Raw genomic sequence first — 25729 nt, forward strand, 5'->3', positions numbered from 1 at the left:
TCCTGGTCCCCAAATTCATATGCAGATGCTCTAACCCCCCAATTTGGGAAGTAATTAGATTTAGATGAGGTCATGAGGGTGGGGCCCTCATAATGGGATCAGCGCCCTGTAAAAAAGAGATAGGAGACAGCTTGCTTCCTCTCTCCCCCCACCTACCCCCGACGTGAGGACACAGCAAGCAGGTGGCCGGTCGTGCGCGACCCAAAGAGAGAGGCCTTGGACAAAACCAGACCTGCCGACTCCTCGATCTTGGAATCCAGTTTCCAGAACTGTAAGGGGAAAAACAATGTCTGTTATTTAAGCCACAAAGGTGTTAGTTGTGGTGGTATTTATGACAGTGAAAAATCAGAAATCGCTTCAATATCACAGAATACGGGGGTATTTGAAGGAACTGCATGTGCAGAGAATTCATTATTTAGCCATTTGACATCACAGGGGTGGTTAGAAAGGGCTACCTGACAGGACAGAGGAGGAACATTGTTAACGTGGCGTGATGATATGATACAGACAGAGGTGCTACGAGAGTTCAGGTCATTTAAGTGGCCCACCGATCAGCCGTCCCGTCACGACCAGCCCCTCCACGCCAGGCCCCAGGCTGGGGGTCAGCAGAGGCTCTCTCCCAGGGAGACGGGCAGCTGTCCGCCTTGCCTCTGTTTCCACCGTGAGATTACTGGAGGCCCTCGGCCGTGTGTCTCTGAGCTGGCCCCTGGGAGAAATGGGAGGGGGGAGGATACTGAGTGTGTCTCTGAGCTGACCCCTGGGAGAAATGGGAGGGAGGAGGATACTGAGTGTGTCTCTGAGCTGGCCCCTGGGAGAAGTGGGAGGGGGGAGGATACTGAAGTGGTCCAGGCGGCAAACTCTTTTCCAGGTAGAAAGACGGACGGCGAAAGCAGGCTGACGCAGGGAGCCTCTGCTTGGGGGAGCCTCCGCTGGTCTGTGGCCAGGTCTCCCTCCTTCTCAGATCGGTATCATGTGGGCTGTGACGAGCATGCTGTCCAGGGTGTTCCGGAAGAGAAAGCCTCACATCGGCTGGGCGGGAGACTGGTGTTGCTGTCTCCAGTTCACAGGCCCCGTCCTCCACCACCATCCTGTAAAATTCTCTGGATCTCACAGTGCCAGGGCAAAGGGCTGGCCGGGGATCAGAGCTGGCGGGCCCTGGAGGAGCGCTCTGGGTTTCTTGACGATCCTTGTATGATTCATAATGATTGTAACAGATGAGGCATGAGGTCTGCATCTCCTTCTACAGTGAGTGGAAATCTTTTCCCAAAGGAGGCGTGCCCAGCCTTCCGGGAGGACCTCAAGGGGACCTCAAGGGGACCTCAGCCGTCTGGCTGGCTGGTTGGCCTGGGCTGCCCGGTGCCCAGCAGTGTGGTCAGTGAGGAGCAGCCACTGTCGTCGGCCGGAGGTTCCTGTCTGCCTGGGACGTCCGCACCCGCTGGAGGCCCGCACGGTGCTCAGGCTGTCGTCATCGTCACCTCGAGGGCCGAGAGCCAGGGGAACGGGGATCGTAGCAGTCTGGCCTATGTCTTATGGTCAGTATCTTTTTATATCTGGAAAATAATTAAAAGAATAAAAATGCACCAATCTTAAAAATGAATAACAGAAGGACGGGGACTGACCAACACCTCTGGAGCCCTTCCCGCCTCTTCCTGAGATATAGTTCCTGCGGCCTGGAAATTCATGCAAACCCAGCGGTGTGCTGCTCAACCTCTCGGGAAGGGAAAAAAGGCCCTGAATTGTACGTTTGTTGATGTCTGTGGTGAAATCCCGCCACGTCACGCCCAATGTCAGGCTGCCAAAGGTTTAAAAACCAGTATGCAAAATCAACAAGTGGCTTTCAGAAACAGGTGCATGCTCAGAAGCGATGGCTTTTCTTTCTCTCTGGGGAGATTGCAACGTGCTGCCTGGATTGGTCGGCCTGTCATTCTCACATCCGGTGCTGCAGACCTCTTCCCAGACCGGGACGTGCAGATGCACTTAGCTCCTTTTCTCGCACGGTGGGGCTTCCATGAAGGTGCACCATGTTGCTTCTGGAAGGTTCTTAGAAGGGTAGGACCACCGTGTCAGGAGAGGGGGTGGGTGACACCAGCTTGTCGCGGGCAGGTGGCTGGCTCCCGCACACTGTCCCCATCTCAGACCTGGCATGTTTCGTCCGACTTTATTCTAGTTCCTGGCCTCTTCTAAGCATTATTCTAATGATGTGCAGGCTAACCCGCTTCCCTTCTCTCCTGCTCACCTTCAGACTCGGTTCGGTGATCTCATGCTTCTCTCGGGAACCCTTTCCTGCTGTCTGCCTCTTCCCTCTGCTCCCTCTGCGGGGATAGCCAAGCACCTCTTCTCCGAGTCCTCAGAACGTGGGGCTGCCGCACCTCTTCTCCGAGTCCTCAGAACGTGGGGCTGCCGCACCTCTTCTCCGAGTCCTCAGAACGTGGGGCTGCCGCACCTCTTCTCCGAGTCCTCAGAACGTGGGGCTAGCCAAGCACCTCTTCTCCAAGTCCTCAGAACGTGGGGCTGCCGCACCTCTTCTCCGAGTCCTCAGAACGTGGGGCTGCCGCACCTCTTCTCCGAGTCCTCAGAACGTGGGGCTGCCGCACCTCTTCTCCGAGTCCTCAGAACGTGGGGCTGCCGCACCTCTTCTCCGAGTCCTCAGAACGTGGGGCTAGCCAAGCACCTCTTCTCCGAGTCCTCAGAACGTGGGGCTGCCGCACCTCTTCTCCGAGTCCTCAGAACGTGGGGCTGCCGCACCTCTTCTCCGAGTCCTCAGAACGTGGGGCTGCCGCACCTCTTCTCCGAGTCCTCAGAACGTGGGGCTGCCGCACCTCTTCTCCGAGTCCTCAGAACGTGGGGCTGCCGCCCATGCTGGTGCTCCCCGCACCTTGTTACTTACTGTGTGATGTCTCCCAGCTCCCGTGGACAGGCAAAGAAGCGCCAGTGGGCAGAACGGGTCCCCCAAACGTCCACACCTGAATCTCTGGGGTCACTGTATGTGGCAAAGGGACTTTGCAGATATAACTAAGGTCCATGCAGAGAGCTCTCTCTTGGGGTTGGAGAGAGTCCAGGTATGAGGAGTTGGGGGTACAGGTGCTGGCTCTGAAATTAGGGGCCCATGTGCCAGGCTGGAGGGAAGACTCTAGTTGCTAAGGGTGGCAGCTAGAGTTTCCAGCATACAGCCAGGAAAGGAATGGGCTTCGATCCTACAATGCAGGGAACTTAATTTGCCCAAGGGTGTGAATGAATGACCTTGTGGGTCCTCCCCCCACAGCCTCCCGGTTAGAGCCCAGCCAGCTGGGCCCCCTCTTGCTTCTGACCTGCAGAACTGTGAGATAACCAGTGTGTGGGTGCTGCTCTGAACTCCTCTGTTTGCGGTGATTTGTTACGGCCACTGTGGGAAAGGAATAGAACCCCAGTGGTTGCGGACCTAGGTTCTGGGCTCCTCTCATCTGACCTCAGAATACAGGAGACCCCCTCATTCACAGGGGACAAGTTCCAAGACCACCCCCCCCCCCCGGGGATGCCTGACATGTGGATAGTACCGATCCCTATAGATGAGGTTTTTTCCTATGCATACATATTTATAACATTTATTTACTAAATTAGACACAGGAGGAGATTAACATAGTAACCAATAATAAAGTGGAATAATTGTAACAACCTACTGTAATAAAAGTTACGGGAATGTGGTCTCTTTCTTTCAAATTATCTTATTGTGTTGTCCTCGCTCTTGTGATAACGTGCCTTACTTTGAGAACTTTTCACTTACAGGAAGCGCTTTACTGTGTCTCATTGGTGTAGCCGACGTGCCAGGGTCACGACTTGTGTGCTCTGGGACCATTGTGAAGTAAAATAAGGGTCACTTGAGCAAGCACTGTGATGCCACGACAGTTGATCTGATAACCCAGTGATTAGCTAACGGGCAGGTAGGTTACACAGTGTGGAGACCCGGAACCAAGGGGTGATTCACGTCCCGGGCAGGATGGAGAGGGACAGCCAGAGATTTCATCACCCTGCTCAGAATGGCACACAATTTCAAACTTATGAATTGTTTATTCCTGGGGTCTTCCATTTCGTATTTTTGGACCACAGTTGGCCGGGGGTAACTGAAACCGCGGAAAGTGAAACCGCGGGTAAGGAAGGAGCAGCTGTGTGCGTGCTGCTCCCCGGGAGACCCTCAGGTCTCTAGGGTCTTTCTTTGGCCACATCCCAGCCCAGCTTCTCCTGGTCTCCTGAGTGAAGTGGTTTCATCGTCTCCCAAACAGTTTCTCTCTCCTGTTGTCTGTAGTCATCACTGGATTTTACCTCCGCAACACGGGGTTCAGCTCCCAACATTGGATCTCCTGGACATTGTGGTCACTTTCTACGGGGTTTCCGCACCTCCAGGTCTTCCCACTTCCCACCATCCTCCGCCCCGCGCTCAGACGCACCTTCCTGACGCTCACTCCGCCTGTGCCCCTCGCTCCCCAGGAACAGGCGTCCCGGGCTTCCCCTGTGCCCCTGCCGAATCCAAATCCGAACCCGGGGCGGACCCTACACCGAGAGCGCAAAGCCCTCAGACTGCGCAGGCGCATAGCACTCCCTCTGGGCGTTTTCCCTTTGTTCTTGTCTCGGTGCGCCCCAGCCCCGTGTGTCACAACTCCGCCATTTCTGTAAGTCCCCGCTCACGGGCCCCCCTGTTCCCTGCAGCCCTCACGGAGTCCCCAGAGGTACTGCCATTTACATGTGTGAGGCACCAGTTCCTGTCAGACTGGAAATGCTTTATGAGGCCTCCCCTCCTCACTCCCCTTCCTCCCCCAGTGCCTTGTGTTTAATGACACCTGTCATCTGTGCTCACAACCTTGACATGGGATGTCAGAATGAAGGGGAGAAGCACTGGAACTTTGGGGGACCTTTTATCATGTTAGGCACCAGGCTTGCAGTTGCTCATGAAAACACCTCTTAGCTGAGTGCTTGGTGGCTTCATCTGGCACTAGGTGGAAACGGGTGCCTCTGAGATCTTGAGACATCTCAGAAGTATGTTTTTAGTCCATTCTTTCTGCGGCGGCATTTTTGTTTGTAGGAGCTGCATGTATCGACTTCAGAGGTGGCCCAAACATTGGCAAATGAGTAATATTTTCCTATTTATGACATAGTAGTACATCTCTAGTTTTATAATAACAGCGAACACATATATCGATCACCATGGATCAGATCACTTAATCCTTACAACAGCGCTCTGATGTCGAGACTGTTCGTAGCTACAGCTTATGAATGGGGCACAGAGAGGTTAAGTGATTCACCCAAGGTCACACAGCTAGTTAGTAGGAGAGCCTGATTTCCCACCCAGGCCGTCTGGCTCTCGGGCCTTTGACACTGTGACCCCTATGCTGTGCCCTCTCCCTGACAGCTACCATTTTGTCCCCCTCCACAGAGGGAGCACAGCCCACTGTCCCTGGGCAGAGGTCATGAGCATTACTGCGGGGGTTCTCTGCTTCTTACTATTGTTAACACCTCACGTGTACACAGGGATTTGGTTTCAAAAGCCTATCCCTCGCAGAGAGGTGAGGCTGGTGGGCATGACAAGGATGATACCCGTTTTACAGATGCACCCAAGTGAGATGACCAGGTCCAAGGCCACGGTCTTCCTGAAGGTGCAGTGGGCTCGGGGCCCCAGGACTCCTCATCCCAGACCGGTGTTCCTCCCACCACACCCAGGACCCCTGACCTGGCCCTGCTCCGCGCTGCTCTACATGCTGCTGTGCCCGCAGCAGACAGATGAGAGGGTGACAGTCAGGTTCACCAGGCGGAGGAGACTCAAGGCCACCTGAGCTGCTTGTGCAGGCCCCAATCAGAAATGGTGATACTTCCCTTAGAATTTCAGTTTTGGTCTGTAGATTTTCCATTTGTGAGTGCTTTTATGCTCTGTTGGGGTAGGGAGGCCCATTTTCTTCATTTATTTTGCTTTTGTTTTATCTCCTATATTTTCCCACACTGGGGAAGGGTGGGGTAAGAAGGGAAAAATATCTCTTCATATTCCATCCTAGGGAAGTTTGCCCAAGTGTCTGTCCTGCTGGCTGCTGGCTAGAGGCCAGTCCCCGTCGTCAGAAGCCACGTCGGCAGCGAGTGCCGGACAGGGCCCGAGCCGGAGCCCGGCCTGGGGGCCTCCGTGGTGACCCTGGCCCTGGCGGCTGCAGGCAGGCCCGCCCTGCCCTGGAATGTATGTGCCTGGGAGAACACAGCATCTCCTTGGCCCCGGGACGGGACGCCCCCTCTGCTGGGAAGTGCACGTTTCCGGTTGGTTCCCAGTCGTGTCCCCGCCCTCCATTACTTTTCCTAACGGCGCGGGAAGTGCCTCTCCCTCCAGTGAGGACGGTCATCACAGTTTTCCGCCTGGGTGTTGACATTTTCTTCGAATCCCCAAGAGCCTTGACACAGGCACATGAGTCACATTTGAGAAGAGGCGAGAACTTGGGCTCTAGATTAGACAAGCCTGGAGTTCAGATGCAGGGCCGGGCCTCCAACTGGCCATGAGGCTGTGGTTGGTTTTCGCTTGACCTTTTTTTTTTTTTTTTGGTTTGCAAAACGGGAACACATAGCCCCAGCGGGGCCGTGTGAGGAGGGCATGGTGCTCACTCTCCAGGGTGCGCCGCGGTAGACACCCCGGGAAGCCACCTTACCCAGGGTGCCCCCTCCCTTTGGATGGTGGCTTGGTAGAGAATGGTGGAAGCTGGCTTGAGACGGTGGGCAGGAAAAATGGGAGGTGACATGACGAACCCACCCCCCTCGGAAAGGCGTCTGTGACGGTGTTAACATCTCAGCAGTTTTGCTCTCAGGAACTGGGGCCACCACCAGACACGGCCACGTTGACTTTCTTTGTAAGGGTACTTCTGCAGGACTTTCCTGGTGGCAGGCAGCCCCTCCGGCTGGAGAACCGGGGCTCTCGAGACTGCCCGCTGGTGCATCTGGACATCACAGCTACTAGCTCTGGAACTTGGGACGCTTCTCTGCACCTGATTTTCCCCGTCTGAAAAATGGCAATGTGAACAAAATTACCGTGAGACTTCGATGTGATCATGTGCGCACAGGTTTAAACTCATTTTTGCTGCAGGACGGGGGTGGGGGGTGGGAGGGTGAGGGGCGTGCCTGTCGGCTGCTGTCACTGCAGACCCTCCTCTGTGTGCGTGCGTGGGTGTGTGTATGTGCTGTCTCGCCACTGGAATGTGCACAGCTTTGGGGCAGGTGTGCTCTCTGCAGGGCGTGGAGTGATTTGGTAGGAGAGGGGGGTTCAACGTGTGATCCGAGGAGACTTGTATTAGAATCACCTGGTGCATTTGTTAAAAAGATCGGCCCCTGGGACTCAGCCCAGAACCCCAGATCCGACGCTGGGTATCAGCGTAGACCCCGTTTGGCCTTTTCCTCTTCGTCTCGGCCCCTTAGGGACAGCAGAGCTGCAGACCCTGTGCAGAGGTAGTTTGCTGCTGCTGGCCTCCTGTCCCCAGTAAAGCAAGGACATTTGGGGGTGCGGATAGGGAGGAGGTAGATCAGTTAACTCAGAGCTTTTGCTCGACTTCCCTCTGGGATTTATGATGCATGGAAACCAGAGAATTGCATTCCTTTCTGGGGAACTGCTTAATGCGTGCACACTCTCCCAGGTGCGGCTGCCGGTTGCTACCCAACTCCTTGGTCTTGGGTCTCGTCCTGTGTGGGGTAACGCAGAGCGTGCGACGGCCAGACCCGTGTCAGTTCCCAGCCCAGCGAGCCGTGGCTGAGGAGGGTATGTCCCTGCACCCACTGAGACCATCCATACCCATGATGCACCGAAATACTCCCCGGCAGGGCCCAGGTCTGGCGTCAGGCTCCCTTTGTTGGTGTTCCAAGTCATCGCTGCCTCTCCTTTGTGCCCATGCCAGAGTGGCGGTGGCACAGGCCTGAGCACAGTCCAGACAGCCTGGGTTCAAATCCCATCTGGGGCTCGTAGCGGCACTTAGCTTTTCGTTAAGTAGCGGAATGATGTGCATCCCACCTTTTCCCTCTCCGCAGTGGTGTGGTGCGTTGATGACATGCGTGGTCCCAGCTCTTCCCTGCTGCCTCTGCCTGTGCCGATGCTGGACTAGGTTCTCTGACGCGCTGTTGTCCCCGGGCTGTGAACTGACCCCCGCACTGTTGGACCTCTGCCATCACCAAGGAAGGACGCTCTGGGCTAGCTTTGTGGTTCCCAGAGAAGAATGACAGACACGCAGAGCATAACCAAGGTGCTCTTATCCTCCCAGTCGAGGCCAGCGGACAGCCACCCACTCCTCGGCCCCTGAGTGAGCCCCGCCGTGGCCGTCAGAGCCGCCCTCTGCCCGTCCAGATGCACGGACACTTAGTGTTCATGCCCCTGAGGTCCTGTTGCAGGATCTCAGTAATCACTATTGGTGACACGAGTTCTGCAAGGACAGGGCTTGCCCAGCCCCGCACACATGACCTTGTATAGCAGCTCCCTGTCGAGGGATTGCGTGGCCTGACAAGGAGAAAGCGGGTCACCCCTCTGCGAATGCAGTCATTGTCTTACCTTGCCTGCTTCCTCTCCTCGGGAACATCTCTGTTCGTCTGGGAGCACGGTGATTCCCTGTGCACTTGGTTTTCTTTCTTTCTTTTTTCTTTTTTGTATGTGACAGAGACAGAGAGTCAGAGAGAGGGACAGATAGACAGGAAGGGAGAGAGATGAGAAGCATTAATTCTTCGTTGTGGCACCTTAGTTCATTGATTGCTCACTCTTATGTGCCCTGACGGGGGGGGGGGCTACAGCAGAGAGAGTGACCCTTTGCTCAAGCCAGCAACCTTGGGCTCAAGCTGATGAGCCTTGTTCAAACCAGATGAGCCCACACTCAATCAGGCTGGCGACCTCGGGGTCTTGAACCTGGGTCCTCCATGTCCTAGTCCAACACTCTATCCACTGCACCACCGCTTGGTCAGGTCCCATGTACTTGGTTTTCTTTTTTTTTTAATGAAATCTTTTCTTTTTATTTTTTATTTTATTTTATTTTATTTATTCATTTTAGAGAGGAGAGAGAGAGAGAGAGAGGAGAGAGAGACAGGGGGGAGGAGCTGGAAGCATCAACTCCCATATGTGCCTGACTAGGCAAGCCCAGGGTTTCGAACTGGCGACCTCAGCATTTCCAGGTCGACGCTTTATCCACTGCGCCACCACAGGTCAGGCCTGTACTTGGTTTTCTGTAGCAGCAGAAGTGATGTGTGTAGAGTGAGCGAGGCCATGGATGAGAGAGAAGGAAAGGTGTGTGTGTGTGTGTGTGTGTGTGTGTGTGTGTGTGTGTGTGTGTCGGGTAGTGCAGTGGCCAAGGGCCGAGTTTTATGTCGGAACCGTAAGTTTCTGTGGATCCACTGGATACTTTGGGTCTTAACCCCCGAGGCAAGCCTGTTCCTGTTCTATTCCTTGGTGGGGGGCTGGGGAATGATGGGACCCAGACACCAGTTTAAGAACTGACCATGCCTGAGTTAAATAAACATCAGCCCCCAAGCGGCACTTAGTGGCCATTCTCTTTTGATTGTCACTGCAAGGGAGAAATTGTCCTCTGCACCTTGAAGGTGATGAAACTCACCTCTGGGCCATCAAATGAATGACGGGGGAGGGAGGTTGCAGCTCAGAAAGGAGAAACAGTGTCTATCCCGTGCGGGGTGGGGGGGTGCAGCTCAGAAAGGAGAAACAGTGTCTATCCCGTGCGGGGTGGGGGGGTGCAGCTCAGAAAGGAGAAACAGTGTCTATCCCGTGCGGGGTGGGGGGGTGCAGCTCAGAAAGGAGAAACAGTATCTATCCCGTGCGGGGTGGGGGGTGTGCTGCTCAGAGGCGGAAGCAGGAGGGGCTTTCTGGCGCAGGGCCGCCTGCCAGCAAGGACACCTCCTCACGTTCTGCAGGTCCCTGAGCCGGCACCAGGCAGAGTTCCGCCAGGAGCAGGGATGTGGTGTGCCCAAGGTTGCACATGTGACCAGGTCACCTGACACAACCTCTACAGCCCTTGGTGTGTCCGGTTGAAGTGGCATGGTCAGTAAGTATCTCTGAGATAGATGCCTTGGTAAAGTTTTCTGGTTTCTACATCAGACTAGAGCCCTGTGCAGCACCAGAGCCACAGGTGCGTGCAGTTTCCCACGCTGCCGAGGGGCTAGGGAGGGAAGCCCCTGTTCGGGTACCACGTCGCCCTCCCTCCCCCTGCCAGTGTGGACAGTGCGAGCAGGGTCGGGCCAGGGAGGTGACTGGGCCTCACTCAGGCTCGCGCTGGCCCGGCGGGAGGCGGAGGAGGGAGCGGCCGGCCGGAGCCCTGCTTGGCCAGCCGCCCCGGGCACCTGCTATCCTGGTGTGTTTGCTCAGTGGGTCGGGAGAGGAAGCAGGATGCTTCCTCTTGGGCCCTGGGTGTTCCTGGCCCCGGGGACCAGCTGCTGAGGCTGGCAGCTTCCCCGAGGAGCTGTCCCCTGCCCTCTCTGTCCCTCCCTCTCTCCGCTACCTGAGAGGCAGGTAATAATCTCACCAGCCCCTAAGGTAACCCCGGGAGGAGGCAGGCGGCCCAGCTAGTGTGCACGGAACAAACACTGGCCAGGTGCCGGGAGCTGGCTCCACGTCAGGCACCCTCAGTCCTGGAGGGAGAGAGGTGCCCTCGGGGGCTCCCCGGCCACCTCCAGATGTCCTGCCTCACACCCTTCCCAATCACTTTCTGCCACGGCAGGAAGAATTTGCTGGAGTTCTGGCCAGAACCTCCGGTGACCCACGGTTTGCCTTTGATGAGACGTGAGCAGCCATTCCCGTCCATCCTGAGTTTCGGCACAGCTCCCTTCCTCTTGGACCCTCCCTGGTTCTGAGGCTGTCCCCAACGCCAGAGGGTTTCTGCCCCGGTCGGTGAGACGGAGCACGTCAGTAACTGACACGCCAGGGTTCTGTGGTTTGCCAAGCACTTTCGCTTACACCAGCTCACCCCCTCGGGTCTCCCACACCCTGTGCACGAAGCATTATTCATAACCCCATTTTACAGGTGAGGTAACTGAGACCAAGAGAGCTTGTGTGACTCACCCAGTGCCGTACAGAGACAACGGGCATCAGGGCAGAACCGGGAGCCGGATCTTCCCTCTAAAAATCCCAAACTTCTTCCTAATTCATTCTCTGGTAGCTGCAGACATTAAGGGACACATGGGTTTCTCTCTGGGATTTGTGCCCAGAGGAGGTCAGCGTGGCGAGAAGGCGGTCGGCATTTCCACGGCTGCTCTTTGTCACGCTCCCCCGTGTGTGCTGGTGATCTCGGAGGCGGTTCTTATTCGCCCGCCTGCGACACTGCGGAGGCCGGGTGTCCGGGGTGAAACGGCTCTCCCCGAGTGCCCCCCGGAGCAGGGGGCGGACGGGGGCCTCCAGAGCCTCACTTCCTGCCCCCGGGCCACGGGCCACGCTGCCTCCCGCTGAGGGCAGGCGTGCCGGGTGCACTCTGCGAGCTGGTGGGCCCTCTGCTCCGGGGCCCTCACTCACCAACCGAGACGTCGTTCCAAGGGAGGCAGGCCCTGACCCCAGGCCCGTGCTCTGAGCACCCCCTCCTGCCGCCTCCTGGTCCCGCCCAGGCCCTCATCGAGCTCTCCTGGGGGTGAGCTCGTTGTGGCTGTTGCTCACGGAGTCTCCACTGCTCACCCTGGGTTCTGTTTATGGCTGGTTCCCATCTCCAGGAGGAACTCGAGGACCTCAGAGGCAGGGGACAGGGTGACTGTCCTGGGAGCTGGAGCTGGGTGGACGCTGGAGCTTCACGTCGGTGGGATGCGGGTTCCCCGCTGTGTGCCCAAGGGCAAGCTGCGTGTGGCCACTCAGGTGACTGTCTCTGCTCCTCCTCCCCCTTTGTGCTCTCCTGCAGCAATGACAGTCTCGCCCTCCACATTTCCACCCCACCGTGGCCCTGCGCCTTGAAGGGGCCAGGTTCCTGTCCCCCATGGCGGTGATTCCCGTGGGGGCTGGCGGATGAAGTTAGCAGAGCGTCTTGCTGGGGACAGGCTTGCCCCACCTGCCGTCCTGCTGATGTGCTTGTCGGCCAGGGTCCCTGGATGAGCACGTGCTGCGTGCCAGGCACTGAGGGACGGCGGTAAGTCACGTTCCCGAGGTTGCCATCGGTGACGGAGTCAGGAGGGGAGCGTGGGCATTCTGTCCATAGGGCCCACGGGGGCACCTACCTCCTGTGCCCTGTGACGAGGCTCTGCCCCGTCTTCATGAGGGCGAGGCTTGGGACCCCTCCTGCCGCAGGCAGGCTCGGTGAGGCAAGGCCCCTGTCCTCTGGCTCACACCAGGTCCCCGTGTCCCCTTGTGTCCAACGCGTAGTGGGTCTCAGTCCATGATGCGTGAGTGAGTAGAGAAGTGAGGGGGTGCGTGCTCTGAAATGCACAGAAGCCTGGCTGGCTCCTTTGAGTTTCTAACAGCCGCAAGGGGCTGCCCTGTGCCGGCCAGTACCACCTGCCAAGGCCTGGCCTTCCCCCGGCCTCAGGTGCCTCCTTGTGCAGCGGCCACGCCGGGACCTGCTGCTGGCTGCCCAGGGCTGCTGCACTGGACCGTGCTGGCTGTCCAGACTGCTGCACTGGACCCTGCTGGCAGCCCAGGGCTGCTGCACTGGACCCTGCTGGCTGCCCAGGGCTGCTGCACTGGACCCTGCTGGCAGCCCAGGGCTGCTGCACTGGACCCTGCTGGCTGCCCAGGCTGCTGCACTGGACCCTGCTGGCTGCCCAGGCTGCTGCACTGGACCCTGCTGGCTGCCCAGACTGCTGCACTGGACCCTGCTGGCTGCCCAGGCTGCTGCACTGGACCCTGCTGGCTGCCCAGGGCTGCTGCACTGGACCCTGCTGGCTGCCCAGACTGCTGCACTGGACCCTGCTGGCTGCCCAGGGCTGCTGCACTGGACCCTGCTGGCTGCCCAGACTGCTGCACTGGACCCTGCTGGCTGCCCAGACTGCTGCACTGGACCCTGCTGGCTGCCCAGGCTGCTGCACTGGACCCTGCTGGCTGCCCAGGCTGCTGCACTGGACCCTGCTGGCTGCCCAGGCTGCTGCACTGGACCCTGCTGGCTGCCCAGGCTGCTGCACTGGACCCTGCTGGCTGCCCAGGGCTGCTGCACTGGACCCTGCTGGCTGCCCCTTCCCGCCCGCGGTCCCGCCGCCGGCTCCAGCCAGCCCAGCCTGCACGGCCTCCTTTTGTTCCCTGCTCTGCGTCTCAGGCAACCCAGCCCAGCCTGGCCCCCCGGCCTGCTTCGCGCACCCCTTTGAAGCCTTGACAGGCAGCCAACGGAGCTGGCACAGCGCGCAGGGGCCGGGGCTGGGGCTGGGGCCGGTGCCAGGGCCTGGCGGCTGCTTCCCGCCCCACTGGCTCCCGGGCCTGGCTGTCCGGGGCCCACACGTGGGGACAGAGATGCCCGGATGTGCTTCCCTGGCATGGACGTGTGCCCAGGGCTGCCACTGAGCTGTTCCCACAGCCCGAGGCCTGTCCCCGTGTCAGGTGGCGTGGCCCTCCCACAGCCCGCAGCCCTCGGTCCCCATGGAGGACAGGGGCAGCCGCAGGGCCTGGCGGGTTCTGAGATCTCTGAGGAGAGGCAGGGTGGGATGGTGGACAGGAGCACAGGCTTTGGCTCCAGACACGTGCTGCCCACCTCACCCTACCGTCTCCCGCGGTTGGATTTAGCTGCTTCGTGCCTCAGTTTCCCTTCTGTCAGCTCGGGGAACAGAACAGCTAGTTCACGGACAGTGAGGGGAACGAAATGCTGTAGGTTAGCACATGGTGAGTGCTGGGTAGACAGTTGCGGGAGCTCACTATCCACGCGCAGGGTCGTCACTGGAGTTGTCGGGAGCGTCGGAACATTGGGACCAGCAGGAGGCCGTATGTGAGCCCAGTGCGGCCTCCGTAGGTCTGCCGTGCCCCCACACCACTGGGCGGCCCACTGCCCTTGCTCCTGTTAAAAATCCGCATGAGGATGAGGGGTCTTTTGTTCTTATTTTGTAATGTTAAGTTGCATGGTTACTGCCATTTAGGAAATTCAGAAGAGCAAGAGGAAAATGACAAACCACGTGCAGTCTCCCACGCACATGCACGTCGCCAGGTGCACGCACCGGCAGCCCGGGACTGGCTCAGCCGCATTTGCAGGTTGAAGTCCTAACCTGTGCCGTGGTGTTTGGAGGTGGAGCCTTCGGGGGTGACTAGGGTTAGGTGATGTCCTGAGGATGGAGACCTCGTGGTGAGATCAATGGCTTCATAAGGAGACAGAGAGACCAGAGCTCTCTCCATGAGAGCAGAGAGGCAAGGCCACGTGAAGACACAGGTAGAGAGAGGATGGTTGTCCACAAGCCAGGAGGTAGGTCCTCAGAAGCAGAATTGGCCGGCACTTTGATCTTGGACACACCAGCCTAAAGGATGGTGAGAAACAAATTCTATTATTTAAACTATTCAGTCTCTGGTATCTTGTTATAGCATCTCAAGCAGGTTAGGGCATATATACACTGGCATAGCCAGTTTGTAAGCTACTGGCTTGATCATAGGATCATGGACATGACCCTATGGTCACTGGCTTGAGCCCAAAGGTCACTGGCTTGAGCCCAAGGTCGCTGGCTTGAGCAAGGGGTCACTCGGTCTGCTGGAGCCCCCTGGTCAAGGCACATATGAGAAAGCAATCAATGAACAACTAAGGTGCTGCAATGAAGAATTGATGCTTTTCATCTCTCTCTCTCTTCCTGTCTTTCTGTCTCTCTCTCTCTCTCTCTCTCCCCCATAATTAATAAATAAATAAATAAGGAAAGTGTTACCAGCTTTTGCCAATTAGCATCATAAGGTGAACTTCTTACTTGTTAAGATATTCATCTCCACACAAGGGCCATATGTTAGTCACACAAAGGTGCCTTACCCATTCCACAGATGAGGACATTGACCCCCCAAGATGAGCCAGCTGCTTGGGCACTGCTGAGCCCCAGACGCTTCTCCACGTGGTTCCCGAGGCGTCTCCACAGAGTCTGCGCTGTGTGAGAACAGGCACTGTGACCTGCTCGGCCTCCACTCCCTCTGGCACCTGCCACGAGGTGGGCAAACCTCATGCTGAGTGAGTGAACGAAGCTGCGCCCACTTCCCTTTTGACCCCGTGTCCTCTCGCTCAGACCTCATCCCCGCACTCAGCATGCCCCCCCCCCCCGGCGGTCCCCTCGGGAGCTGTGTCCCCCTCAGGGCGGCAGCACGCCAGGTGGACGTGGAGCAGGGACCTGAGTGCTGAGTTGCGGAGCCTAAGGTCTCCGCACTCTGGATTCGGGGCGCCCCCCCCCCCCACGGAGCTCTCCTGGACTCTGACATCATAGGCAGAGGTTCAGTTCCCTGGGCCCTTCTGGTTGCCAGTGACCTGCCTGCCACCACTGGTCCAGGAACAACCTGGACATCTGCCCCACGCTGGCGCCCCTGAGGTTGGCACACCTGGGCTGTTCCGGAGCAGACCTCACGGCCGAGGGTCAGGTAACACCTGGAGCAGTTAGGAGGCTGGGCGCCTGGTTTCTGCGAGCTCCCGGGCTGCGTGGCGGGTGGCTGGTAGCTGGCACTGCTGCTCGTGTCTGCTGCCAGCGGGGCCTTTGATGCCTGCAGGGGCCGCCCGCCCAGCAGAGGGTATTGTGGGAGACAAAAGCTGCAGAAAAGTGGCACAAATGAAGTGAAAATGACCTGGGAACTGCCAGGGAGCTTGTCACCTGTTTCCTGGTTGTTGTCCGGGTGTGGGAAGGCGTCGGGGAATGTTCTGGGCCTCGTGATGGCGTGTACATGGTGTCAACCCCGCGGTCGTTGACACAGCATTAACCTGAAAGCTGGGAGGTCCCTTCACCTCTCCCAGCCCCAGCTTTCTCACATACAAAATGGGCTTCATGAGACCCAGCTCTTAGCACCCTCGTGAGCATTAGGTGAATTGAGATCCTTAAAGTGCCTACCCGGCGGTATTCTAATAACAGTAATAACAGTCATCATAACAGCATCAGCTAACACATACTGAGCATTCATTACGTGCCAAACAACACTGTTTTAATTGATTTGCATGTATTAACGTACTTAATCTTCAAAATGACATTATGAGGTAGGTAGTACTAGCTCCAAGATGAGAGGAAGCTCAGAGATGTAACTTCCGCAAGTTCACACGGCTCATTAGGAGCTCAACCTGACATTCAAACCCACTACCCTGGTTGTGGAGCACATGCGCATAACCACCTTGGACACGTTTCTTCCCATTCTCTTTTTTTTTAGAGGGAGGGTGGAGAGAGATGAGAAGCATCAACTTGTAGTTGCATCACTTTAGTTAGTTGTTCATTGATTGCCTCTCATATGTGCCTTGATACGGGGCGGGCTCAAGGCAAGTCAGTGACCTCTTACTCAAGCTGGCGACCTCGGGGTTTCAAACCAGAGACTTCAGCATTCTGGGTGAATGCTCTATCTACTGTGCCACCACCGGTTAGGTTCCCTACTCTTGAGCAGTTTGTTTCTTTATTGATTATCATGGTGATGACAGGTACAGTGGTGGTGGTGGTGGTGGTGGTGGTAGTGGTGGTGGTGATGGTGGTGGTGATGGTGGGGATGGTGCTGCTGGTGGTGGTGGTGATGGTGATGGTGGTGGTGGTAGTGGTGGTGATGGTTTTGATGATGGTGGTGATGGTGATGGTGGTAGTGATGGTGATGGTGATGATGGTATTGGTGGTGATGTGATGGTGGTGGTGGTGGTGGTGATGTTTGTGGTGATGGTGGTGATAGTGGTGATGGTGGTGGTGGTGGTGGTGGTGGTGGTGATGGTGATGGTGGTGGTGATGGTGGTGGTGGTGGTGGTGGTGGTGGTGATGTTTGTGGTGATGGTGGTGATAGTGGTGATGGTGGTGGTGGTGGTGGTGGTGGTGGTGGTGGTGGTGATGGTGATGGTGGTGGTGATGGTGGTGGTGGTGGTGGTGGTGATGGTGGTGGTGGTGGTGGTGGTGATGGTGGTGGTGGTGGTGGTGGTGATGGTGATGGTGGTGGTGATGGTGGTGGTGGTGGTGGTGGTGATGGTGGTGGTGGTGGTGATGGTGATGATGGTGGTGATGGTGGTGGTGGTGGTGGTGGTGGTGGTGATGTTGGTGGTGGTGGTGGTGATGGTGGTGGTGGTGGTGATGGTGGTGATGGTGATGGTGGTGGTGGTGGTGATGGTGATGGTGGTGATGGTGGTGGTGGTGGTGATGGTGATGGTGATGATGGTGGTGGTGGTGGTGATGGTGATGGTGATGATGGTGGTGGTGGTGGTGGTGATGGTTTTGATGGTGGTGGTGGTGATGGTGGTAGTGATGGTGGTGATGGTGGTGGTGATGGTGATGGTGATGGTGGTGGAGATGGAGGGGAAGAACATTTGCTCCATTCTGTATAGTGACCTTCTAGTGGCTAGAATTTCAAACTCATTTTTATATCTGACCCTCAGAAAGTCTGGGAAGTGTGATGTTGAGATCTGAGGAGACTGAGCCAGGAGAGGTGGGGGAAGATGGCTGTGTTCGTGCATCTGGAGGTGGGAGGGACGGATGGGAGAGGGTCTGCCCCGGCCCATGCGGCCAGGCCTGTGGCTCAGGGCCCTGATTGTGAGGGTGGGCTCGAGGCTGCTGGCACCTCTGCTTCACCATGCGGGGGCCCAGCATACGAGGGAGATGTGGGGCTACAGAGGGCCGATGGTAGTGAGGTCGCCCCACCCCTGCTCCCTCGGGGCAGCTGACTGAAGCTGCGCCCCGCCTGTGGTGACCCCCTCCAGGGAGGACGGTGGGCTCACAGCTCCCATTCACTGAGTGCCGACATTTGTCTAATTCAATCTCCAGCGTGGCCCTAGGAGCTCCGTATTGTTATAACTGTCCCTGTACAGATTCTGTATCAAGGCTTTATGTCCTTAGTCATGCCAAGGGACAAACAACAACAGGGTCTCAGTGGCTTTCAGTAAGAGGCATTTATTGTTCGTACGTCTGGGCTGGCTGTCCAAGCGGCTGTGCTGGTCTTGGCTGCACTCCCCCCAGGTTTGGGGCCTGGTGGCGGTTGGCTGGTCTGGTTTATCTGGGGTGATTGGGGTGTCTCTGCTCTGCTCTGTGTGTCCTTCATCTCTTGGGACCAGCAGACTAGCCGGGAATGTCCTTCCCACAGTGAGGGCAGAGGTCAGGAGCAAGACCACGCCCACTGAGCGGGGCCTTTCAGGCGTCTGCTTGCCTCTCATGGGCTGTTGCCCCGTTGGTGGAAGCAAGTGACATGGCTGGTTCCAGTGCCAGAGGGTGAGGACGTAGCTGGCGGATGAAGAATTGGGACCCTTTTGCAAGTGGTCACAGATGATGTCCTCTCAGGTGTCCCTGAGACTTCTGAGCTTTGCTGTCATCTTTACCAAAAAATCACCGCAATGTGAGAAAGAGGAAGGAGATGAACAGGCAGTGAGCATTCACTGAATGTGGACACTTCACTTCAGGGGGTCAGGACGGCGGCTCCTGTGGCTCCGTGGGCCCTGGGCACTTCCCCAGGTGGCCCGGCCAGCCCTGTAGTGTGTCTGCCTGTTCTCCGCATGTCGGAGGGGGCGGGGCTCAGGGAAGAAAGCCCGAACCTGCACCGGGTTCGACTTCCGGGAAGCGCCCGGCCAGGTCTCCCGCACAGGGTTTCCTGGGGGCGGGGCTCAGGGAAGAAGGCCCGAACCTGCGCCGGGTTCGACTTCAGGGCAGCGCCCGGCCAGGTCTCCCGCACAGGGTTTCCTGGGGGCGGGGCTCAGGGAAGAAGGCCCGAACCTGCACCGGGTTCGAGTTCCGGGAAGCGCAGGGGCCAGGTCTCCCGCACAGGGTTTCCTGGGGGCGGGGCTCAGGGAAGAAGGCCCGAACCTGCACCAGGTTCGACTTCCGGGAAGCGCAGGGGCCAGGTCTCCCGCACAGGGTTTCCTGGGGGCGGAGCTCAGGGAAGAAGGCCCGAACCTGCACCGGGTTCGACTTCCGGGAAGCGCAGGGGCCAGGTCTCCCGCACAGGGTTTCCTGGGGGCGGGGCTCAGGGAAGAAGGCCCGAACCTGCACCGGGTTCGACTTCCGGGAAGCGCAGGGGCCAGGTCTCCCGCACAGGGTTTCCTGGGGGCGGGGCTCAGGGAAGAAGGCCCGAACCTGCGCCGGGTTCGACTTCCGGGAAGCGCAGGGGCCAGGTCTCCCGCACAGGGTTTCCTGGGGGCGGGGCTGCTCGGGAAAGCAGCGCTGAGACAGAAAGACGGTGACCTCTCCTTCCACGGGGAGGGCAGGGCCACTGGTTTCCCACAGGCTTCCTCCGGGTGCTCATCCCAGAGGCTCGGAGACAGTGGAGGACTCCTTTGTCACCCTGGGCGCCTTCGGGAGAGGGGCTTCCGAAATGTCAGTGTCTGAGTGTCGTGCAGCTAGGAGGCCCTCAGCCATAAGTCAGCCAGGGTGCACAGGCTGGCGACACGGCAGTGAAGAGAACTTTCCGGCTGCCGGTTTTGCAAATGGCTTCAAAGTAAGTCATTCCTGGCTGTGCGGTTGGAGCTGTTTCTCTCCCCGCTTTGCCCCTCTGCACCCGTGGCAGAGCCCCCAGGAGTAGAAATGCCCGGTTCAGCCTTTGACCTCCTCTCTCCCTCTCTCTCTCTCTCTCTCTCTCTCCCTCTCTCTCTCTCTCTCTCTCTCTCTCTCTCTCTCACACACACACACACACACACACACACACACACACACACACACACACACGGAGGCTGGTCCCGAGGGAGCCCTGTCTCCACTCGCTTGCCTGGGGCCCTTCTCCACGCTTTTCTGGGCTTTCCCAGGCCCAGAAGACACGGCAGGGTGACTGCTGGGTGGCCAGGTATGGAAGGCTGGGCAGTGGGCTGCTTGGCCGGCCCGCCTCCCCAGCCCGGCCCGAGCTGTGAGCTGGAACGTGGTCTCGTCGGCACCTCGTTCTGCCCTGACCTTGGTCTGATGAAAGCAAAGCGCAGAGCCTTGAGTGGGGGAGATAGAAGTAGGAGATCCTTTTACTTCACTCCCCACCCTCCTCTGCACATTTCCGCAGTGCTACGTCAGCCCAGCGAGTTCCCAGGGAACTCAAGATTCATGAAGAGGACCCGTTCTCTCTGCAAGAACTCCTGTTCTCCTCCTGCTGGGAAACTCCCATTCATCCTTCCGTACCTGGGTACGGAGCCCCTGTTCCGTGAGCCTCTCTTTGCCCTCCCTGGCTGATGCTGCTGTCTCTCCGTTTAGGACCACCACATCCCCGGGGCCGGGTTCTGGCCCAGAGAACACTTCCCAGGCAGTTCCGGTTTATCTCCCTGTGAAGGCAGTGGTGGTGGCTCCTTGGTCTAGTGTCTGCGTCCCCAGTGGCTGCCACAGTGCCCAGCACGTGTGTGTGCGGCGTGGACACCGAAGGTGTGATGGGGGCCGTCTCAGTTCAGCAGAGACCTCAGTTCCGGGTCCCTGCGCACTGGCTGGGAAGCTGGAACGCCTGCTGGTCATACCCGGCACCACCTACAGCTAGAGCCTGAGGCTCCGAGCACACAACTGGACCCTCACTGCTTGTCCAAGTTAGAATTCGGTCTTCAGAGTTTGATAGACTCAGGTTTGAGTCCTTGTGTCACCTTTTCCCAGCTGGTGACTTGGAATAAGTTACTGCTGCCCCTGCCTCAGTTTCCCCTCTGCAGAATGAACATGGAAATGTTTACTTTGCCCCATTTGTTGAAAAGAATAGAGATGATGTTTGCCAAGCCCTGGCGGGAGAAGTAGCTATTTGGTTGGGATGATCTTTTCTCTGAATAGGAAGAGTCCTGACTGTCCCGTGGGGGGTGGGGTGGGGGTGGCAGCAGTGAATGAGTTTGTGACAAGGACCGTCATGTGGAGGCTTCCTGGTTTTGTTTACTCTCTTGTAAGAAAAGTGCCTTCATCAGACACAGCAGTGAACCCGCCGGCTGCTCCAGCCCTGCCGGGAGTCCCAGGAAATCCGCGGGAAAGGAGCCGTGGGCTGCGTGCCGCCCGCTGTGTAGACAGCGGTGACTGTGGGAACGCACAGGGGCGGGAAACAGACACAGTACACACCGGGGACCGCCATCCTCCAGCCAATACGGTGCCGGCACCTTGCGGTTTTTAAGTGTTCCGGGTAGACGCCTGTCTGCCCACTGAGCCTTCTTCACTCTCATACTTGTTGGGGGGCCCAGGGCTGCTTTAGGACTGGGTCCCCAACTCGAACCCCTTCCCTGCTTTCTCTCCTTCCGCAGTTATTAGGCACTTAGGCATAGCGGGCACCTGGGAGGTGCTGGGGATGTGATGTTGAGTGACACATAGTGCAGCAGGCAGACAAGGCAGCTGGCGAGTCCCCCACAACCCAATCCCTGGGACCTGTCACTGTCAGCTTCCGTGGCAGAAGGGACTTCACAGATACGAGGAAGTTAAGGGCCTTGGGGTGGGGAGGCTATCCGTGATTACCCAGGTGAACCCGATGTTATCACAGGGAACTTTCACGGCACAAGAGGAGACGTGACTACGGAAGAAAGGGTTGGCGTGATGGGGCCAGGAGCCAAGGAAAGCCTGCAGCCTCTAGAAGCGGAAGAGGCAAGGGGACATGCTTTCCCTGGGAGCCCTGAGGAACCATATCTGCTGACATCTTGATTCTTATGACATTTTGGACTTCTGACCCACAGAATGATAGGAGAGCAAGTTTGAGACATGAAGTGCATTATAGTTTGTTACGGCAACAGCAGGAAAAGGAATAGGCTGTGTCTTTTCCATAGTATGTGGTGAGCGCTAACACGCTAACACCGTTCTTCTGTGGTGACTCACCACCCCAAGGTTTGAAGCGAGAACCCTGCGTCCCGGGCAGTGGGTTCTGTTGGCTTCGTAAGCAAAGATGGCCGTGACAGAGTCTGTGTATCTTCCTTCCATGATTACCTCATGTCTCCGTTTTATCCTAAGGGGATCATTCAAAGGAAGAAAACAAAAATGCTATTCTGTAAAAATGTCTACTAAATCATGTTTTTCAATTGGGATTATGGGAAATTTCTAACATCTGGGAAGAGTACAAAGGAGAGAACACCCATCTATTCCCGTCACCTAGTTTTAACCATGCTAAACATTTGCTTTATTAACAATCTTTTTTTCCTTCCAAAATACTTTCCTGTAAATTAAAGACATAATATTTCCCTCCTGGCTATTTCAGGGTAACTTCAGTTGTGATAATAAAGGGTGAATGAGCTCTAGTCCCATCGGAGGGAAGCCCTGAGGGTCGGGCAGAGCAGCCCCCGCAGCCACACCCTCCGCTGGCGGGTGTCGGCCCTCCTCGTGGCCACCCCAGGCTCTCTTCCTCCTGCCACAGCCACACACCGTGCTCTGTCTTTGTCCCCTGGACTGCGCCGGCCGTGGGTGTGAGACGTGGTTGCTGCTCCGCTCCGCAGCGAGCTCCCGGAGGTGCTCAGGCACCTGCACGGCTCTCCCCTCTCCTCCCCTCCACCCTCCACCCTCCACCCTCCACCCTCCCCCTCCCCTTACCTGGCTGCCAGCTAATTCTTTCCCTTTTCAAATCCACACCTACTGCCTTAGGAAGTTTTTCTTTTTTTTTTCATATATATATATTTACTTGTGTTTACATAGATTCTAGAATCACCCCGAATGCATCCCTCCTCCCCCCTATTCCCCTCAACATCCCCCTTGTCCCCCTCCCTAGAGCGCCCTCCCCCTTCCCTTCAGGTTTATCCCATCCTATCATCCCCTTTCCCTCTGTCCTCTTTTCCTCTGGTCCCTTTGGTCCCTCCTCTGTCTCAATTCCGTTCCTCAGTTCATATTGTTCATTGGATTCCTCAAATGAGTGAGGTCATATGATATTTTTCTTACTCTGCCTGGCTTATTTCACTCAACATAATAGTTTCCAGGTCCCTCCATATTGTTGCAAAAGGTAATATTTCCTTCTTTTTCATGGCCCCATAGTATTCCATTGTATATATGTACCACTGCTTTTTAATCCACTCGTCCACTGTCAGACACTTGGGCTGTTTCCAGATCTTCACTATTGTGAACAATGCTGCCATAAACATGGGGGTGCATTTCTTTTTTTCAGTCAGTGATATGGTGTCCTTGGGATATATTCCTATAAGTGGGATGGCTGGGTCAAAGGGCAGTTCCATTTCTAATTTTTTGAGAAATCTCCATACTGTTTTCCACAGTGGCTGCACCAGTCTGCATTCCCACCAGCAGTGCAGGAGGGTCCCCCTTTCTCCACATCCTCGCCAGCACCTATCATGTGTTGTTTTGCCAACGAGCGCCATTCTGACTGGTGTGAGGTGGTATCTCGGGAGTTTTTCAGAGACACAGATCCCAGCCCGTGCCAGCCTCTCCTTTAGCCTCAGAATGCCTTTCAGTGGCCTTCTCCCCTCCCCACACCCCTTGTCCTCAGTTTGATGCCTTGATGTCGTCATGGTCATTGTCTGGCTTATAAGGCCCTAGTGGGTGATGGCTAGGTTTAGGAAGTGCCCTATCTGGGCACGAGGAGGTGTTCAGGACCTGCCAGCCCCACTCCGCACCCCAGGAAGAGGGCAGTCTAGCCACCAAGAGCAGGAGAGACTCATGCCTTTTAAGCCTCGAGACTGGGTGTGATCCCCAGAAAGCAAGTGTGGACAGAGAGGAGAGTCCACCGGATTCTTCAAGAGATTTTGAAACCGTGTGTGTGTGTGTGTGTGTGTGTGTGTGTGCGCGCAATGTTTAGTGAGCACTTACTATGGGCCAGGTGTCCTTTCACTGGATGCTGTCTCGTCTTAACACCAGAGCCATCTGTCGCCTTACTTGTTCTGGAAGTTTGAGCAACGATCCCAACGGAGCCACCTGTTTGTCTGACTGTGTTTTGCAATCCCTGTGTCTCGGCACCTCCAGTGTTCTGAGCAGCAGGTTGGCATCCAGCCGTTCCTTCTCCTGTGTCCGAGATGGATTGTTCCAGCATCTTCCGTGCAGGCCCCTGTGCGTTCCCCTAACCTCTAGCCTCGGGAAGCCATTTAGTGTCTCTTGATACCGAGGAATTCTATTTATTCAGACAGATGGAGCCTCCTTACCGGCCAGTGTTGGTAAAAATAGTCCTGCCGCCCAAGGGACAGGGTCACTGAACTCAGTGACTGGACAGGCGTTCGCTGTGAATAATGGAAAGTGCAGGCTCATGGTGAGGAGTTCCCCTCACCCTTTGTTCCTTGTTTTCTTTGTGAGGCGGAGTGTTGAACCCATATTTTCCTAGAACTGTGTAGGTGGGTTGCTGGGGACAATTGATTTTTAGGGAAGTATTGTTTCTCTGGATGTGGAAATCCTGAAGCAAAGAATAACATTGAGCAAGAGTCGGCCCGATGACTAGACCCGGGCTAATTACGGCGCCCTGTGTTTGGGCCACTGTGTCGTATGAGGCGTGACTTCTGCCTGGGGTGGATTGTGCTCTGGACTCAGGGTGACCCTAGGAGCCTTGTTCCAGCCACATGTCGAATGGGTCACCTGCTTCCTGAGGCTGTGACTGATGCTACGTGAGAAGAGCTGTCGCCTCACAGGTAGAAGGGACGCAGGTCTTGATCGAGCTGTTGCTCCCCCACCCTGGCGCTCTGGGTGGCCTTGGGCAGGGCTCCTCACCTTCCTGACAGCAGTGCCTTCCTCTGCGACGAGCTTGGGCAGGCGGGGACTGCTCTCTGCGGGGTGACTGTGGCCACAGGCACCTGCCTGCCCTGAAGGAGGGGCAGCCCTCCCTCTGCGCCCGGCCAGCTGCTGGCTCACGTGGGACCGGGCTGCCTTGTTCGTTTCTGGACTTTGTCATGTGTGACTGCTCCTGCACGGCAGAGGTGGGCAGCACAGTCAGAAATACCTGCAGTGTCCCCTGGGTAACAGCTGTAGCCGGACCAGAGTCCACAGGCTTTTGGTTTGAAATCAGTGTGACTGCATCGTTCTTCATGGGGGGGTCACAGGCTGGGGGCCGGGAGGTGCGGGAAGCTCATCTGATTTATTTTGTCTTGAAACTAGTACAAGTGTGTTCTTTTAATTAATTAACTCATTTACTTTAAAATTTTTATTGAATATATTGGAGTGACATTGCTGAATAAAATGATATAGGTTTCAGGTGTACAATCCACAGCACGTCATCCGTATGTCGTGTGGTGTGTCCACCACCCCAAGTCAGGCCTCCTTCCATCACCCCTGCCCCCCGTCCGGCCTGTGCTCCCTTCCCCGTCCCCTTCCCTTCCCTCTGGCTGTCACCCTACTGCTGTCTGTCTGTGTCTGTCGTTTCTGTTTCTTTGCTTCTTCCCTCCCCTCTTTTCTCCCCCCCCCACCCTCCCCTCTGACGGCCGTCAGTCTGTTCTCTGTCTGTGAGTCAGTTTCTACTTCGTTAGTTGGTTTTGTCCACTAGAGTCCACATATAAGTGAAATCGGACGGTACTTGTCTTTCTCTGACTGGCTTATTTAGCATAGTGCTCTTCGAGTCCGTCCCTGCTGTCGCACAACGTAAGGCTTCCCTCGTTTTCACAGCCCAGTCGCATAGATTAAGGAGCTGTGGTGCGTGGACAGTACAAGGATTTTCAAGGACGTGGGGGAGCAGTGCCAGATGGAGTCCAGGTCACAAGATGGCTGCTGTCTAGAGACTTAGAGGCGGGACATGCCTGTTCCTGAGGCCAGAACTGTCAGCCTACAGCGGCAGGCGGAGCCAGCTCGTCTCCTGGAGATTTACCCCAGGCCCAGCCTCAGCCCAGCCCCCTGGCTCAGAGCTGGAGGGAGTCGCGTATTT

The 25729-nt window shown here is 56.8% G+C and overlaps 1 protein-coding gene across 5 annotated transcripts in view; it reads left to right on the forward strand.

The window, feature by feature from the left end:
• LOC136401370 (uncharacterized) overlaps nt 1-25729 on the forward strand; it is a 371266-nt gene that overhangs the window by 173144 nt on the left and 172393 nt on the right. For 3 of the 5 annotated variants that reach the window (XR_010750507.1, XM_066379496.1, XM_066379497.1), the window contains exon 4: nt 11671-11809. The exons of 1 other annotated variant lie outside the window; for it this stretch is intronic. Coding sequence is in view for 2 of the 4 variants with exons in the window: in XM_066379496.1 (XP_066235593.1) it covers nt 11671-11809 (139 nt within the window). In the remaining 2 variants the exon portion in view is untranslated. Of the gene's footprint in view, nt 1-11670; nt 11810-24356; nt 24507-25729 lie in introns of those variants that run through there. One more of the 5 variants, XR_010750510.1, reaches the window with a different exon arrangement.

Source organism: Saccopteryx leptura, chromosome 3 (genome assembly GCF_036850995.1).
Source record: "Saccopteryx leptura isolate mSacLep1 chromosome 3, mSacLep1_pri_phased_curated, whole genome shotgun sequence".
Taxonomy (NCBI): domain Eukaryota; kingdom Metazoa; phylum Chordata; class Mammalia; order Chiroptera; family Emballonuridae; genus Saccopteryx; species Saccopteryx leptura.